The following is a 19,095-nucleotide window of genomic DNA, read 5'->3' as shown; positions in this document are numbered from 1 at the left end:
AGGGAGACCAAGGCTCTGGAGGTCAATTCAGCTGACTTGGCAACTATGTCAAGGAGGGCTGAGGTGTGGGAAGACTCAACTTCTAGAGGGTTGATGGGTCCAAATGGGGCTTGTGTGTAAATCTACTTCAACACTTACTGCTTTTTCTCATGGCCACTTTTTTTCCCTAAATTTTATTTATTTGGTTGTTGTTGAGAATATATACAGCAGAACATGTACCAATTCAATGGTTTCCATATGTACAACTTAGTGACATTGATTACATTCTTCGAGTTGTGAAATCACTCTCACCTTCCTTTTCCAAGTTCCTCCCCCATTAACATAAACTCAACACCCTGTAAGTTTCCTATCTAACGTTTCAAGTTGCTGTTGTCAGTTTGATCTCGTATAGATAGTTCACGAAAGAGCACAATGCTCAAGGCAGACCTTTCATACTAGTTAAGCTAAACTTTTGTTTGGTTTTAAGATGACCTCAGAAGATATTTTTGGCTTAAGGTTTATTATCTCAAGGCAATAGTTTCAGGGTTTCATACACCCTTCACGGCTCCAGAAAGTCTAGAGTCCATGAGAATTTAAAAATCTGTTCTGCATTATTTCCCTTTTGATTGGGATTCTTCTATGGAATCATTGATCAAAATGTTCAGTAAGGGTAGCTGGGTGCCATCCAATTCTTCTGGTCTCATGGCAAAGGAGGCAGTTGTTCCTGGAGGCAATTAGTCACACATTCATTCCATTATTCTCCTCCTATTCCTGACTCTTCTTCCTTTGTTGCTGCAGGTCAGTAAAGACCAATTGTTGTGCCTTGGATGGCTGATGGTAAGCTTTTAAGGCCCCAGGCACTACGCAACAAACTAGGAGGTATAACAGAAGCATTGGACATGTTATTAGGCCAATTAACTGGGATGTCCCATGAAACCATGACCCTAAACCTCCAAACTAAGGAACCAAATGCCATGAGGTATTTGGTTGTACATAAGTAGCCTCAGCAGCTACACTTTTTTTGTGTGTTGTTGTTGTAAATATATCACATACCTTTTGCCAGCTCACCTTTTTACAGGTATACAATTTAATGACAGCAATTACAATAAACAGCTATGCAATCCCATTGTTGTTAGGTACTGTTAGGTTGGTTCTGACTCATGGTGACCCTATGTGCAACAGACTATGTAAACTGTCCGGTTCTGTGCCAGCCTCACAATTGTTGCTATATTTGAGCCCATTGTTGCAACCGCTATGTCAGTTCATCTCTTTGAGGGTCTTCCTCTTTTTCACTGACCCTCTACTTTACCAAGTGTCTTAGGCTGAGTTCTCCAGAGAAGCAAAACCAGTAAAGCATACAATATATATATATATATATATATATATATATATATATATATATATATATATATATATATATATATATAGTAAGAGATTTATATCAAGGAAATGCCTGGAACGTAGAGGCTGGAACGTCCTAAGTCTGTGGGTCAAGATAAAGGTTTCTCCTGAATCATGTAGTCACAGGGGCTGGCAAACCCAAGATCCACAGATCAGAGAGCAGGGCTCTTGCTCACAGGCTGCAAAGATCAACGAATCCCAAGATCTGCAGGCAAGACTGCAGGTAAGCTGCTAGCTCAAGTCCCAATAACCAGAAGTCAGATGAACAGGGGCCCGCTGGAGGATCCAGAATGAGCAGAAGTCTATGAGCTTTCCAGAATATCCATTTACATTCGATACAGGCCACATGCCCAAGTAAACTCCCTTGTCAACTGATTGGCTACTCACAGCAGATCCCATCATGGAGGTGATCACATTACATCAAATCTCATAGTGGAAGTGATCACTACATCATATGACTGTCAAACGACATCATAATTGCCAAACCACTGAGAATCATGGCCCAGCCAAGTTGACACACAACCTTACCATCACACCAAGCATGAAGTCCTTCTCCAGGGACTGGTCCCTCCAGATAACATGACCAAAGTATGTGAGATGAAATCTCGCCATCCTCGCTTCTGGGGGGCATTCTGGCTGTACTTCTTCCAAGACAGATTTGTTCATTCTTCTGGCAGTCCATAACATATTCAATATTCTTCATCAACACCATAATTCAAAATGCATCAATTCTTCCATCTCCCTTATTCATTGTCCAGCTTTCGTATGGTATGAGGCAATTGAAAATATCATGGTTTGGGTCAGGTGCACCTTAGTCATCAAAGTGACATCTTTGCTTTTTAACAGTTTAAAGAGGTCCTTTGCAGCAGATTTGCCCAATGCAATGCGTCTTTTGATTTCTCGACTGCTGCTTCCATGGGTGTTGATGGCGGATCCAAGTAAAATGAAATCCTGACAACTTCAATCTTTTCTCTATTCATCATGATGTTGCTTATTGGTCTAGTTGTGAGGATTTTTTTTTCTTTATGTTGAGGTGTAATCCATACCAAAGGCTGTAGTCTTTGACCTTCATCAGTAAGTGCTTCAAGTCCTCTTCACTTTCAGCAAGCAGGGTTGTGTCATCTGCATAATACAGGTTGTTAACGAGTCTTCCTCCAGTCCTGATGCCCCCCTCTTCTTCATATAGTCCAGCTTCTCAGATTATTTGCTCAGCATACAGATTGCATAAATATGATGACAGGATACACTGAGGCACACATTTCCTAATTTTAATCCACGTAGTCTCCCCTTGTCCTCTTTGAGTGACTGCCTCTTGGTCTATGTACAGTTCATGCATGAGCATAATTAAGTGTTTCAGAATTCTCATTCTTTGAAATGTCATCCATAATTTGTTATGATCCACACAGTCAAATACCTTTGCATGGTTAAGGAAACACAGGTAAACATCTCTCTGGTATTCTCTGCTTTTAGCCAAGATCCACATAACATCAGCAACGATATCCCTCATTCCACGTACTCCTCTGAATCCGGCTTGAATTTCTGACAGTTCCTTGTCGATGTACTATTGCAATCCTACCCTTAATCAATGCTATTTTTCCATCATCATTAACTCCATTTTCTCCCTCCCTCCTGTCCTGGTAATCACTAATAAACTTGGGTCTCTATTCATTTGCTTTTTCTTGTCTTTTTGTATAAGTGAGGTCATACAGTATTTGTCCCTTTGGATTGGCTCATTTCGCTCAGCATAGAGTCTCCAAGTTCCACCCATACTGTAGCATGTATCAAGACTTCATTTCCCCTACTGGCTGAGTAGTCTTCCATTGTATGTACGTAGCTCATTTTGTTTATCCTTTCATCTGTTGATAGGCATTTGAGTTGTTTCCACCTTTTTGCTATTGTGAATAGTACTGCAGTGAATACAGTTACAAGTCTCTGAGTCTCTGCTTTCAAGTCTTTTGGGTATTTACCTAGGAGCGGAATTGTTGGGTCATATGGTAGTCCTATTTTTAGTTTTTTGAGGAAATGCCACAATGTTTTCCACAACGACTCTTTTTTTTTAAAATAATTTTTATTGTGCTTTAAGTGAAAGTTTACAAAATCAAGTCAGTCTCTCACACAAAAACCCATATATACCTTGCTACACACTCCCAATTACTCTCCGCCTAATGAGACAGTCCACTCTCTCCCGCCACTCTCTTTTCGGGTCCATTTTGCCAGCTTCTAACCCCCTCCACCCTCTCATCTCCCCTCCAGGCAGGAGACGCCAACATAGTCTCAAGTGTCCACCTGATCCAAGAAGCTCACTCCTCACCAGCATCCCTCTCCAACCCAATGCCCAGTCCAATCAATGTCTGAAGAGTTGGCTTCGGGAATGGTTCCCGTCCTGGGCTGACAGAAGATCTGGGAGTCATGACCACCGGGGTCCTTCTAGTCTCAGTCAGACCATTAAGTCTGGTCTTATGAGAATTTGGGGTCTGCATCCCACTGCTCTCCTGCTCCCTCAGGGGTTCTCTGTTGTGTTCCCTGTCAGGGCAGTCATCGATTGTAGCCAGACACCATCTAGTTCTTCTGGTCTCAGGTTCATGTGGCCCTTTCTGTCTCTTGGGCTCGTAATCGCCTTGTGTCCTTGGTGTTCTTCATTCTCCTTTGATCCAGGTGGCTTGAGACCAATTGATGCATCTTAGGTGGCTGCTTGCTAGCGTTTAAGACCCCAGACGCCACTCTTCAAAGTGGGATGCGGAATGTTTTCTTAATAGATTTTATTATGCCAATTGACTTAGATGTCCCCTGAAACCATGGTCCCCAGACCCCTGCCCCTGCTACGCTGGCCTTCGAAGCATTCAGTTTATTCAGGAAACTGCTTTGCTTTTGGTTTAGTCCAACTGTGCTGACCTCCCCTGTATTGTGTGCTGTCTTTCCCTTCACCTAAAGTAGTTCTTATCTACTATCTAATTAGTGAATGCCCCTCTCCTACCGCCCCCCTTGTAACCACGAAAGAATGATTTCTTCTCAGTTTAAACTATTTCTCAAGTTCTTATAACAGTGGTCTTATACAATATTTGTCCTTTTGCAACTAATTTCACTCAGCATAACGCCTTCCAGGTTCCTCCATGTTACGAAATGTTTCACAGATTCCTCACTGTTCTTTATTGATGCATAGTATTCCATTGTGTGAATATGCCATAATCTATTTATCCATTCTTCTGTTGATGGGCACCTTGGTTGCTTCCATGTTTTTGCTATTGTAAACAGTGCTGCAGTAAACACAGGTGTGTATATATCTGTTCGTGTAAAGGCTCTTATTTCTCTAGGATATATTCAAGGAGTGGGATTGCAGAATCCTATGGTAGTTCTATTTCTAGCTTTTTAAGGAAGTACCTAATCGATTTCCAAAGTGGTTGTACCATTTGACATTCCTACCAGCAGTGTAGTAAGTGTTCCAATCTCTGCACAGCCTCTCCAACTTTTATTCTTTTGTGTATTTTGGATTAATGCCAGCCTTGTTGGAGTGAGATGAAATCTCATTGTAGTTTTGATCTGCATTACTCTAATGGCTAATGGTCATGAACATTTCCTCATATATCTGTTAGCACGTGAATCTTCTTTAGTGAAGTGTCTATTCATATCTTTTGCCCATTTTTTAATTGGGTTATTTGTCTTCTTGCAGTTGAGTTTTTGGAGTATCATGTAGATTTTACAGATCAGGCACTGATCAGAAATATCATAGCTAAAAAGTTTTTCCCAGTCTGTAGGTAGTCTTTTTACTCTTTTGGTGAAGTCTTTGGATGGGCATAAGTGTTTGATTTTTAGAAGCTCCCAGTTATCTAGTTTTTCTTCTACATTCTTTATAACGTTTTGTATACTATTTATGCCATGTATTAGGGCTCCTAATGTTGACCCTATTTTTTCTTCCATGATCTTTATCGTTTCAGATTTTATATTTAGGTCTTTGATCAATTCTGAGTTAGTTTTTGTGCATGGAGTGAGGTATGGATCTTGTTTCATTTTTTTGCAGATGGATATCCAGTTATGCCAGCACCATTTATTAAACAGACTGTCTTTTCCCCATTTAACTGTTTGGAGGCCTTACGACTCTAACATTTTGCATTCCCACCAGCAATGGGTAAGTGTCCCAAATTTCCCCATATCCTTGCCAACATTTGTTTTTGCATCTCTGATGGTTAATGATGCTGAACATCTTTTTCTGTGTTTGGTGGCCATTTGAATGTCCTCTTTGGTGAAATGTCTATTCAAGCCCTTTGCCCATTTTATGATTGAGTTATTGTCTTTTTATGTTAAGTTTTTGAAGTTTTATGTATATTTTGGTTGTTAGATTCTTGTTGGATATATGCTTTCTGAAGATATTCTCTCAGTTGGTAGCTTGTCTTTTCACTTTTTTGGTAAAGCCTTTTGATGAAAAAAAGTTTCATTTTTATGAGGTCCCATTTATTTACTTTCTCTTTTGCAGTTTGAGCTTTTGTTATTATATTAGAAAATCTTTGGTGAAAGCTAGGCCTGACAGCGTTGCCCGTTCTTGTTCTTCTAAGAATCTTATGGTTTAGTTTGCACGTTTAGGTCCTTAGTCCATTTGAATTTGTTTTTGTGTATGGCGTGAGGCATGGATCCCTTTTCATTTTTCTGAATGTGGAAATCCAACTGTCTCAGCATCATTTATTGAAGAGACTCTTCTTTCCCCATTGAATGGACTTAGCACCCTTGTCAAAAATCATTTGACCATAGATGTGTAAGTTTGTTTCTGGACTCTCAATTCTATTCCATTTGTCTATGTGTCTATTGTTATACCAGTACCAGGCTGTTTTGATAGCTGTAACTGTTACTGTGTTTTAAAATCAGGAAGTGTGAGTCCTCTTATTTTGTTCTTCTCTTTCAACATTGTTTTTAGCTGTTCAGGGCCTCTCGCCATTCCATATAAAGTTGAGGATTGATTTTTCTATTTCTGTAAAGAAAGCTATTGGAATTTTGATGGGGATTGCAGTGAATCTATAGATCATTTTGAGTATTATTGACATCTTAAGAATATTAAGTCTTACAATCCATGTGCACGGAACATCTTTCCATTTAAGTCTTCTTTAATGTCTTTCAGCAGTGTTTTATAGTTTTTATTGTATAAGTCTTTCACATCCCTCGTTAGTTTTATTCCTAGGATTTTATTTTCTTAAATGCTATTGTAAATGGAATTGTTTCTCTAATTTCCCTTTTGGATTTCTCATTGCTGGTGTATAGAAATCCAACTGATTTTTGTTTGTTTACCTTGTACCCTGCAAGTTTGCCAAATTCCTCTATTAGCTCTTGAAGTTTTCATGGAGTCTTTGGGATTTTCTATACATAGGATCATATTATCTGCAAATAGAGATAATTTTACTTCTTCTTTTCCAAACTTGATACCTTTTATTTCTTTTCTTGTCTTATTGCTCTGGCTAGGACTTCTAACACAATATTGAATAGAAATGGTGTGAGTGGGCACTCTTGTCTTGTTCCTGATTTCAAGGGGAAAGTTTTCAGTCTTCCTCCATTCAGTACAATGTTGGCTGTTGGCTTTTCATATGTGCTTTGAATCACATTGAGGGATGTTCCTTCTATTCCAATCTTCTTTAGGGTTTCCATCAAGAAAGGGTGTTGGATTTTATGAAATGCTTTTTCTGCATCCATAGAGATGGTCTTGTGGTTCTTTCCTTTTGTTCTATTGATGTGGTGTATTATATTGATTGATTTTCTAATGTTGACCCATCCCTGAATTCCTGGAATAAATCCCCCTTGGCCATGGTGTATGACTCTTTTAATATGCTGTTGGATTCTGATCGCTAGTATTTTGTTGAGGATTTTTAGATCTATATTTATGAGAGATATTGGCCTGTAGTTTTCTTTTCTTGTAACGTCTTTGTCTGGTTTTGGTATTGGGGTTATGTTTGTTTCATATAATGAATTAGGGAGTATTCCTTCCTTCTGTATGTTTTGGACAAGTTTAAACAGTACTCGTGTCAACTCTTCTGTAAATGTTTGGTAGAATTCCCCAGTGAAGCTATCTGGTCCAAGACTCATTTTTTGTTGGAAGGTTTTTGATCATCGATTCCATCTCTTCACTTGTTATGGTCTGTTGAGACTTTCTATTTCCTCTTGAGTCAGTTTGGGTAGATTGTGTGTGTCTAAAAATTTGTCAGTTTCATCTAGGTTATCCAGTTTTTTGCCATACAGTTGCTCATAATATTCTGTCATAATTCTCTTTGTTTCTATTGGGTCAGTTGTAATGTCCCCTCTTTCTTTCTTTCTTTCTTTTTTTTTTTTGTTATTCGCATCTGTTCTCTTCTTTGTAAGTCTAGCTAAAGGTTAGTCTTTTTTTTTTTTTTAAATCTTTTCAAAGAACCAACTTCTGGTTTTATTGATTCTATTTTTTTTTTCTATTTTTGACATTATTTATGTATGCTCTGATTTTTGTTGTTCACATGGCCACATTTTTAACCCAAAGGGGGTTAAAAGAAGAATGCCTTCAGCTAAAGGGATGAGGGATGGTGGAATTTTGAGACATTGTCCCAGGTTTTGGGAGAAATGTTGAGGGGATGGATGGGAATCCTCGTCCCCTCAAGTCCCACTGTGAAGTTAGGCCAGCTTTGCTTCTGAAGGTTGGGTTGCTGCTGAACCCAGGGTTGGGACCAAGAATGATAGCAAGTGCCACACAGCAGAGTGAACAGGCTAGAAGACACTCTTAGGGGTGTACACAGATGTGACTCTTGCTTCCTTGACTTGGATAAAGTAACCTAACCCGCCAGAGCCTCACAAGCAAAGCTGTTGTGCCCTTTGCATGGAGGGATGATAAGCATGAAATGAGAAAGTGTGAGGGTGCTGTCATGAGACTCAGGTTGCAGACTCAGGTCTCGGGCCCCAAACTTCTCCTCACCTCCACATCCCTCTCTTCTCTCAACCTCTTCTCGGGCCATTCTCTCCAAAAGGATGGATCACCTGATGCTAATACACTGAGTCCATTTCTGGCCAACAGAACACCAGCTGCAAAGTTAGAAAGTGTGTTGAGCCACAACAGGATCAAAATATTGGCTTGAGAACCTGATTCTTAAAAAGAAAGAAAGAAAGAAAAAATCCCTCCGTTCCCTTTGGATTAGGAAATTCTTTTGTTCTACTTCAGCAGGCCCAGAGCAGCAGAGCAAGGGAAAGTGGAGTGTTCTTTAAGTCAGTCTCCTGCCCAAGAACACACAGTGCCTCCCCATTGCGAATAGATAGGGCCCGAGCAGCCGCCAGGGGCAGCAGTGTGCTGATGCTGGGTGTACAAAAAACAGCAAAACGTGCCTGCCCTCCAGAGGCTGAGAGTCTAGATCTCACTACTGTGTTTTTCAGAGTGTGGCCCCTAAACACCTGCATAAGATTCACCTCGGAGCAGGTGGTGCTTGCTAAAGTGCAGATTCCTGGGCTTTGCCCTGGGGCCTCCTGAGTCAGAATCTCAGGACCTGGGACCTGGGGGCCTCCGTTTGAATCAAGGTCTTCATATGATTCTTATGCACACTCAAGTGTGAGAACCAGCCCCCTAAGGATGGTGAACCCAGGGATTGCCCTGCACTTCCACAAGGATTTCCATTCCTCATCCACTCCCACAAACCAAGGAGAAAGCCATCGAGGAAAAATGAGGAAACTAAGGAACTAAGACAAGAGCACAGTGTCCTCATTACCTCAAGGTGAGGCTAAATCATTATATCCTGTCACACCTAATTTGCTCAATCTGTCCTTAACATTCATTGAATGCATTTGGGGCACTTCTCTCTGACTTTCCCTCCCTGATTGCCTCTTGATGTGCATTAAAGGAGTGTCTCTACTTATGAACTTATAACTTAGGATTTTCCATAGACTCAAACGAAGCCTTACATCAGAGCCACCACTGTCTAATACCTACACTGGGAGGAATCTGCAGTCATGTAGTGATTTTACCAAAATAACAATGGGTTAAATGCATAGGAATTTAATTTTTTCCTATATTAAAGGAGTCATAGGAGGCTATCCAGGGCTGGTAGAGAAGCTTTATGAAATCATTCAGTATCCAGGCTCTTTCAAACTCACTTCTCCACCATCTTCAGTGTATGATTTCTACTTCATGGCCCTATACGGCTGCTCCAGTTCCAGCCTATACATCCACCTTCCACTTAACACTTCGTCATCTTAAAGAATACTTCCTAGGAGTCACACATGAACTTCTGTTTACATCCCATTTGTCAGAACTTAGTCACACAGCCATATCTGGCTGCAAGGGGATCTGGGAAATGTGGTCTTTATTCCAGTTGGCCCTATGTCCAGCTAAAGTCAGAGGTTGCATTACCCAGGAAGAAGGGGAGAACACATAACGGGAGCTGCTGGCATTCTCTGCGGTAGCACTGCAGACCTCCTCAATCCGAGGCATGTTTGTTACAACAATCCTTGCATTTGAGGTGATTTATTAATAAATTTGGAGTCCCTGAGCAATGCTCAGCTGCTAACAGAAAGGCTGGAGGTTCGAGTTCACCCAGAGGTGCGTTGGAAGAAATCCCAGATGATCTACTTCTAAAAAATCAGCCATCGAGAATCCTATGGAGCACAGTTCCACTCATGCGTTCACCATGAGTCAGAATTGACTCAACGGCAACTGTTTTTTCTTTAAATATATTTAACTACCTCCTATCCAACAGGAGCAAAATGAGAGAAAATATAGAAAAGTTAGTAAAAGTCAGAAGCAGATTATTGCCAAGTGAATGAGAGTAAAGCTAACATTTTTAGACATGAGTCCGTGAGATTCCTTTGAATGGTGTTGCTTGCGTTTAGGAACAAATGGACTTGGGAACCACCTTTGGAATCGGATAACTTCATAAGGAGAGGCACGCCTGCAGAGCCATCATTTGCCTGGTTACAAATGTCAGGTGTGTCCTCTGTCTCACCCACCCCCCCCCCCCAAGTCCCCTGCACTCAGGAACAGTGTGCCATTCCTAAGATGGACTTTTAGCCCCACCCCATTATTTATCCCGGATTTCTCAGCCCCTGGAATCTACCTGGAGCCCTGGTGGCGCAGTGGTTAAGAACTCACCTGCTAACCAATAGGTCAGCAGTTCGAATCCACCAGCCACTCCTTGGAAACCCTGTGGGGCAGTTCTACTCTGTCCTAGAGGGTCGCCATCAGTCGGAATGACTCCACAGCAATGGGTTTGGAATCTACCTACTCCTCTCCTGACCCATTCGTTCTGCACGTGGATAGTCAATTACGCTTCTGATCAGCTCACTCCTCTCTCAGAACTCTCCAGTGCTCCTTACTACCTACCAAATGGACTCCCAATCTTAAAACTAGGCTTTTGCATGTACGTGCACACACGCACTCACTCTAGTCTCACTCAACAAAACCACTGTTTACTTAACTCACCCTGGGCCTTGGCTTCCTGGGCCTCTGCTTAAGCTATTACCACCTCTGGTGTGCCTTCAGGGGCTTTGCACTCACCAATGCCGGCTCTGGCTGGCTGCTCCAAGGCGGATGAGAGACCTGGGAAGTGGAGTCACCAGCAACCCACACACCTGTAGTGAGAAACAGACCTGCCACAGAAGCCTCAAGCGAAGGGGGAGCTGGCTAGTGGAGCCAGTCCCTCCTCCAACCTGCAGAGCTGTGCGAATGAATGCTTACTGTTGTGTGCCACAGAGATTTTATAATTATTTATTATGTAATGTGTTTTTGTAACAACAGCTAAGCCATACACCTGGCTGTTGTTACAGAGAACTGTTCCATGGGATTTTCAAGGCTGTAATCTCTACGGCTGCTAATCAAAAGGTCGGCAGTTCGAATCCACAAGCAGCTCCTTGGAAACTCTATGGAGCAGTTCTACTCAGACCTACAGGGTCACCGTGAGTCAGAATCGACTTGATGGCAACGGATTTTTTTGGGGGAATCTCTACAGAAGCTGATCGTCAGGACTTTTCTTTCTCGGCACTACTAGATGAGTTTGAATCACCAGTCTCTCTGTTAGCGGCCGATCGCAAACCACTTGCGCCACCCAGGTTCCTTAACTAGACATGCTCTTTCCTCGTCAGAAGCCCTGCAGTATTTTCAGTGCCTCTCAAATTTTTTTTTTTCTCTCTTATGTACAAATCACTTTCTACCTTCAGTCAGGGTTAGTTTTGGCTGGGAACACAGAGAGGCAAAGTAACAGCAGGAAGTTTTGAAGCGGGCACACTGCCCATAGCAGCCGTGGGAGCTGGGGTCTGTTCCTGAGGGCTTCAGGGAGCAGAGCAGAGACTCCCTGCCCTGGGCCTAGGGCTGTGTTGAATATGAGGAAGAGCACCCTTCTCTTACTTGTCTACCCAGAGGAAATGCCCTTTTGTGTGCCCTCAGAGAGCAAGGGTGTACGCTGGCTGCCCTTCTTTACTTTTATTTTTTTCCCCTTAAAAAAAAAAATGTTGATTTTAGTGAAAATAATACACTGCAGGACATACACCCATTCATCAGTTTCTCCATGTACAGTTCAATAGCACTGGTTACGGTCTTCACATTGTGTCACTGTTCTTGCTATCTCTACCCGCATTGCTTTGCCACCATCGACTTAGACTCACTGCCCCCGAAATGTTCATCAGCGTTGTAGAGTTACTGTTGACAATTTGATCTCATATAGATAATTCTTTAAGAGAGTGTAATGGTCCTGGCAAACATTCTTTACTAACTTAGATAAATAGTTGTTTAGTTTAAAGATGGCTTCAGGGGACAATTTCGGTTTATGGTTTTCATTTTACTTTTAATTTTGAAAACTTTCAAATATACACAAAAGTAGAGAGAATAATACAATGAACCCTTATGTATCTGTCATCCAGTATGAGCAATTATCAACTCAACGTTATTCTAGTTTCATCTATACCCCTACTCACTTACCCCTGACCCTGGGAGAAGTAAGAATCTTCTGGGCACCATTTAATATTATCTGTAAATACAAGGATTCTTTTGTGTAAATGTAACCACAATAGCTTTATCCCACCTAAAGGAGCAGTCCCCAGTATCCTGAATATCCAGTTAGCTTTTGGATTGCCCCAATTATTTCTTTTTATAGCTATTTGTTGCAATCATGTTTCACAAAAATTTAAACTTTACTTTTGTTTGATGTATCCCTTATGTCTCTATAGGTTCCCTTCCTGTCTCTTTTTTCCCCCCTTACAATTCAGTTTTTGAAAAAAATGGTTGGTTTGTCCTGTAGAATTTCCACAATCTGGATTTTGCTCATTGCATCCCAATGATACCTTTTAATGTGTTTCTCGGTTTCCTGTGTGTCCTATAAATTGGTAATTAGATCTCAAGGTTTGATCAGATTCAGATTCTATTTTCTGGAAAGACTACTTCATAAGTGGTGGTGTATTCTTCCATCAGGAGGCTTATCACATCTGGTTGCCCCTTTTGGTGATATCAGCAACCATTGATGATCATTGCCTAGAGCCATTACTTCATTAAGGTGATATACTCATTATATCTTTTCTTCTTTATTTATTAGCCAATGCTGCTATAAAGAGACATACCCTCACCAAATATTTCCTTAGCCTGAAATGGAGTTCTTTAGGAAAGGCAAGATAAATGCTTGTTTCTTTCTATTTACCAGTTTGTTTGTTTTTAAATGAATTGATTTCCTGTGTGTTGTGGAGTTGATTCCGATTCATAGCAACCCTGTAGGACAGAGTAGAACTGCTTCCATAGGCTTTTCTAGGCTGTAATCTTTATGGGAGCAGATTGCCGGGTTTTTTCTCCAGTGGACCTGATGGGTAGGTTCAAACCCCTGACCTTTTGGTTAGCAGCTGGGTGCTTAACCATTGTACCACCGCTGCTCCTAGCACACCCAAACCAGCTCTATGTTATAAGAAAGCTTCCTCACAACATCTCTTCTTCCATCTTTTTGGCCAGAACTTATTCACAGGGACCCACCTCACTGCCAGGCAGCCTGGGATATTCACTCTTTAAGCTGGGTAGCCAGGTACTTAGATAACTTCTTGATTACAAGGAAGAAAGGGACCTGCTTCATTTCCTGTTGGCCTGTACCTGCTCGAGGGCTGAGGTGGCTTTACTCATCTTTATTCATCTGAGGTGGCACACGGGCTCTTAGTGACTGGGAATTGAATAAATGAGTAACTGGTCCAGTCCTCACTGCTTTTGGCCATCCCCTGTGCCAAGTTCCCAATTCAGTGCAAGGACACTGAAGTCCCCCTACAGCCTCACTCAGCCCAAGCTGCTGCCACTTCTGCTGCTTTTTCTTCTCCTCTGGGCAACTCCTTCTGCTTTTAATTAGGGGCCTTGCTTCAGATCTTGCTTCTTTGACTCAGTACGTCTCCCATCTTCTCAGCCTGTTCAGCACGTACCCACCTTTCAGGGTTCTCTCCTGCCCTGCTCCATCCTGAAGTCTTTCTTGAGTACTCCAGCCCCCTGAGACTTCTGTCTGACTTGCAGCTGCCTGGACAGTTTAAGCGTCCACCATCCTCCGTGGCTGTGGACAGCCCTGCCAGGAGAACTCTTGTATTTTCTGGTGTTTATGGTTTGATTTCCCGATAGACTATCAGGGCCTGGGCCCTGCCTCTTCCCGCAGGCTGCATCTAAACCCCTGCCATGTTGAGCACAGGCCTGTTGTGACACCAGTCACGCACAGTAGGGGCATTGACTGAAGCACAGCTGTTTTGCAAAAATCTTGATAGCTGTGTCTACCTGATGCCAACACCACCTGGGAAAGAGCAAGAATTTTGCCACTGGTCTTGGGAATTTTCTATATCTACATGACTGATATATATATATATATTTTCCACAAGATCTTCTAACTGTTATTGTTGTTAGGTGCCACTGAGTTGGTTTTGACTCATAGTGACCCTATAGGATAGAGTAAAACTACCCTATCGGGTTTCCAAGGAACGGCTGGTGGATTTGAACTGCTGACCTTTTGGTTAGCAGCCATAGCTCTTAACCGCTACGCCACCAGGGCTCCAACAATGAGGTGGATTGACACAGTGGCTGCAACAATGAGCTCAAGCATAACAATGATTGTAAGGATGGCGCAGGACCGGGCAGTGTTTCATTCGGTTGTGCATAGGGTTGCTATGAGTCGGAACCAGCTGGACGGCACCTAACAACAACACATGACTAATGTGGCAGGTTTGTTTTCATTTGTTGATTGAAGGGCAACGGTGGTCCTAACCTAGCCTTGACATTGGATTCCAAAGGAGCTATTCTCTAAACAGATGCTTCTGGGTCCCAGAAACATGAGGATTTATAGCACCTTTTCTCAGGTCGTCACAATGGAGCCAAAACAGAGTGAGACGTTAAATTTTGGGTCAGGAATCAAAGCTGAGGGTGCTATCTCTACCTTATAGGGTGATGTTTTCCTATTTTGGATTAGGATCAGCCTCCTTAGAAATAGCATCAGGAGAACAGGAGGAGGTGGTCAGAGAGAGATGAACAAGGGGAAGGAGCTAGGAGCTAAGTGGCCAGGCACCAATCTACGCACTTTATAAGCATTTATTTATTTGGTCCTTACATTAATACTATGAGGAAGGTTACTATAGTCATTCCCATTTCACTGATGTTGAAACTGAGCCCTAGAGAAGTTAAATAACTTGCCCAAGCTAGTAAGTGGCAGAGCCAGAATATGAAGCCAGGCAATCTGATTTTGGAGTTTGTATCCTAACCACTCTGCTGTGAAGGTCAGATTGGTATTAAAGAAAAATAAAATGCCACTGTCGTTGAGTCGATTCCGACTCATAGCGGCCCTATAGGGCAGATTAGAACTGCCCCACAGGGTTTCCAAGGAGCAGCTGGTGGATTCGAACTGCTGACCTTTATGATTAGCAGCCAAGCCCTTAACCACTGTACTACAAGGGCCCCAGATGGGTATAGAGCAGATGAAAAAAAAGAAAGCCCACCTGAGCTAACACAGTTGCAGGGGAACCAGCACAGCATACACTGCTGGTAGCGTTGGCAATGAATTTGATTTTTTTATAAAGCAATATGTGGGAATAGTCATAAGGTTTTCCATTTTTCTTGATTTAGGAAGGCCATTCCTAGAGGTTTATTCTAAGCTTACAGAAGTTTATTGTGTGGTCTGCAATTATGAAAAACTGGGAGCAAATGAAGTGCCCAAGAATAAGGATATAATTAAGTAATTTCACACTACATTCACTTGTTGGAATACTACGAAAACATTTGAAATTATAATTACGAAGACTATAAAGAAGGACAGGAAAATGTTTCCCATGCAATATTGATAACTTTAAAAAGCCGGATAAGATTTATATGTAGATTATGATGACGACACCGATATATCCATGCATATGGACAAAAGCCTGAAATAGAACGGGAAAAAATCCTAGTAGTTAAGTGTTTATTAAGGTCTTTTCTTTTTTCCAGTTTTTTTTTTTAAATTAATGGTGGCATTATGTTTATTTGACAGTTAATTAAGAAAGGAAAGAGCTGGTGGCAGAAGTGTGTTGGAATAATCGTGTAGAGTGAGGTTTGGGACTGTTGGTAGGTTTCTCACAGGCTGTCTCCGACTTGCCCCTGAACTCAGGGGTGGCCAGAGGTATTCCAGGAGAAGAGGAGAACAAGAGCCAGATGGATACCGCTGTGCGTGTGTGCGCGCGCATGGGTGAGCAAGTGAGAGAGAGAAGGATTGCACTGGCATCCTATCCCACCATTGCCACTGGGAATATGGTACCTGTCCTGGCAAAGTCAGGCTATGGTTCTTCCTCTGTTGGCAAAACCGTTAGCTTGCCCTCTGCTTTGCCTTACCTCAATTTTTCCACGCTTCATTCTTCAAGTCTTGGCTTAGAAGTCACTCTTCCTGGAAGTTAGCCCCAACTGTCCCCCCACCCCTATCTACTGGGTTAGGTGTCCCTCCTAAGTGCCCCTCTCCCCCCAGCACCCTATGCTGACATCCATCCCTGCGCCTAGCAGGCTATGTGGTGATTGACTGTCTCTGAAGGCCCCCTTTGGACTTGAAGAGGTTGGGTCTTAGGAAGACCTGGATCATCTCCTGTCTTAGTTACCTGGTGCTGCTGTAACAGAAACAGCACAAGTGGATGGCTTTAATGAAGGGAAATTTATTCTGTCTCAGACTAGGTGGCTAACAGTCCAAATTCAGGGCATCAGCTCCAGGGAAAACTTTCTTTCTCTGTTGGCTCTGGAGGAAGATCTTTATCATGAATCTTCCCCTGGGCTAGGAGCTTCTCAGCCCATGGACCCCGGGTCCAAAGGACATGCTCTTTTTCTGGCACTACTTTCTTGGTGGTATGAGCTCCCCATGTCTCTCTGCTTGCTTCTCTCTCAAAAGAGATTGATTTAAGACACAGCCTAATCTTGTAGATTGAGTCCAGCTTTATCAACATAACTGCTGCTAATCCCACCTCATTAACATCGTAGAGGCAGAATTTACAACACATAGGAAAATTACATCAGATGACAAAATGGTAGATAATCACACAACACTGGGAATCATGGACTAGCCAAGTTGACACATTTTTGGGGAACACAATTTAATCCATAACACCTCCCTATGCCCTGACGCAAGCACCAAGCCCCTCAAAACCAAACCAGTTGCCATGGAGTTGATTTTGACTCATGGCAACCTCATGCATGTCAGAGTAGAACTGTGCTCTGCAGGGTTTTCAATGGCTAATCTTTTGGAGGAAACCCAAAAGATGGCGTAGTGGTTAAGTGCTATGGCTGCTAACCAAAAGGTAGGCAGTTCGAATCTGCCAGGCGCTCCTTGGAAACTCTATGGGGCAGTTCTACTCTGTCCTATTAGGGTCGTTATGAGTGGGAATCAACTCGACAGCAGTGGGGTTTTTTTTGGTTTAATCTTTTGGAAGTAGAATGCCAGGCCTTTCTTCTGAGGTGCCTGTGGATGGACCTGAACCGCCAACCTTTTGGTTAGAGCCAGGCATGTTAACCATTTGCACCATGCAGGGACTCCTAACTCAAGCATGGTATGTATTAAATGAATGTTGTTGTTAGGTGCCATCAAGTCAGTTCCGACTCATATGGACCCTACACAACAGAATAGAACTGCCCAAAGGGTTTCCAAGCAGCAGCTGATGGATTTGAGCTGCTAATCTTTTGGTTAGCAGCTGAGCTCTTACCCACTACACCACTAGGGCTTGTCCTTTTTCTTAGCTCTAAAATGGGGGGCAGGTTGGGCTGAATTAGATCCCTTCCAGCTCTGCATACTGTGATTTTACTGTCTACTTTTTACCAGACTCGTTAAACAAAGGAGCCAATGGATTCTGAAGAAAAGTCCCAATGGAGGAAGTGTCCTCCGTCTTTCTGCCTGTGGATGGGCCCCTAAGCATTCTCTGGCCTTGGGGCAGGTGTGAACCCAGTCTCATCGCTGGGTTGGGAGTTTTCATAGAGGTCAGCTGGGTGTGAATAAAGGTGGTTTTTGCCACCCCCACCCCCACAACAGGGCTACGGGGTGGAGGCACTTTGCTTCTACCTTGTCTATACTCAGCCACAGGACACACTGACACCGCGGTGTGCTTCCACGTGTTAACCTGGAGAAGCCTGCAACACTGAAGCCACTACTCTGCCTGCGCGCTGTGGAAGTGGGCGTGTCTGTGCACAAGGCTGGGCGTGACTGTGTCAGAGAAAGGCAGATGAGCCGAGTGGCCCAGGATTTTCTGGGCAAGTGTGTCTTTATTTGTATGGAATGTGTGCAGATACCTCCGTGGGTCAGCGGTTTTCAATTCGGCAAATGATTATTGCCGAGATTTGTGCTTGGCAAGATCCGGACGCGGCCATCTGAGTGCACCCCTTACCTGCATCTGCATCGGGTGTTCAGTCTCTGTGTCTTTGGGTATGTGTTCTTGGCACATGTCCTGCCTTCGCAAGGCTTTCAGTGTGGCATGTCTGTGTGACTGTGATTGGGTTCTGTTTGCGGCTGTTTCCTCGCTTTCCAGCTTCACTTGTGCCCGCAGTCATGCTCTGAACGTGCGCCAGCGTCCCAGCGCACGTCCCCAAGTGACCCGTGCGCTGCGTGCAGGGCTGTCCGGGTCGTGTGCATTTCGTGCGCTCGTGCTCGCCTGTATGCATGCACGAACGCGTCTCCACATGTCTGGGTGCACGTCCCTCTCGGTATATGCATGTTCCGTGTGCACGCCACCCAGGTCTGTGTGCAGGGGCGCCACAAGCGCGCGCGCTCCGGCCCGCGTACGGCCAGGGACCAGCGCCAGGCTCAACGCGCCCCCGAAGGGCTGACCCACCCCCTGCCCGGACGCGGGCCGCTGCGATTGGCCACCCGCTCCCTCCCGACCGTCACTCCCGCCCGCCCTCCCCCCCGCCACCCGCGCGCCCGCGGTCCCCGCTGTCCCCCGCGGTTCCGGCGAGGCCGCGCCGCGCTGCGCTCCGCTCTCATTGGCTGCGCGCGCCTTTGTGTGGCGGCAGCTGCGGCCCCAGCGCCTTTGAATGTCGAGAGGGGCCGGGAAGGGAGCCTTTCCATGGGCCATCTGTCTCCCCGCCAGCCGCCGCCCCGCCGCCTCCCGCGCCCCGCGCTCCGCCTCCCGCCCCGGCGGCTCCCGCAGCCCCGCCGCCGCCCGCGCCCGCGCCCCGGAGCCGCGCCACAAAGGGCCCGCGCGCAGCCGCCGCCGCCGCCGCCGCCGCGCGAGGAGCCAGGATGGTCCTGGTCCACGTCGGCTATCTTGTGCTTCCAGTGTTTGGCTCTGTGCGAAACAGAGGTA

At 44.0% G+C, this 19,095-nt stretch overlaps 1 protein-coding gene across 1 annotated transcript in view; it reads left to right on the top strand.

The window, feature by feature from the left end:
* Window positions 1-19,031: 19,031 nt before the first annotated feature.
* The window catches only part of ARK2C (arkadia (RNF111) C-terminal like ring finger ubiquitin ligase 2C), a 114,123-nt gene continuing 114,059 nt past the window's right edge, over window positions 19,032-19,095 (top strand). The window contains exon 1 of the mRNA XM_023543828.2: window positions 19,032-19,092. Coding sequence (XP_023399596.2) covers window positions 19,032-19,092 — 61 coding nt within the window. The remainder of the gene's footprint in view (window positions 19,093-19,095) is intronic.

This window comes from Loxodonta africana, chromosome 11, assembly GCF_030014295.1.
Source record: "Loxodonta africana isolate mLoxAfr1 chromosome 11, mLoxAfr1.hap2, whole genome shotgun sequence".
Taxonomy (NCBI): domain Eukaryota; kingdom Metazoa; phylum Chordata; class Mammalia; order Proboscidea; family Elephantidae; genus Loxodonta; species Loxodonta africana.
Note: the sequence above shows the minus strand (reverse complement) of the source record. Positions and strands in the feature narration are given on the sequence as shown.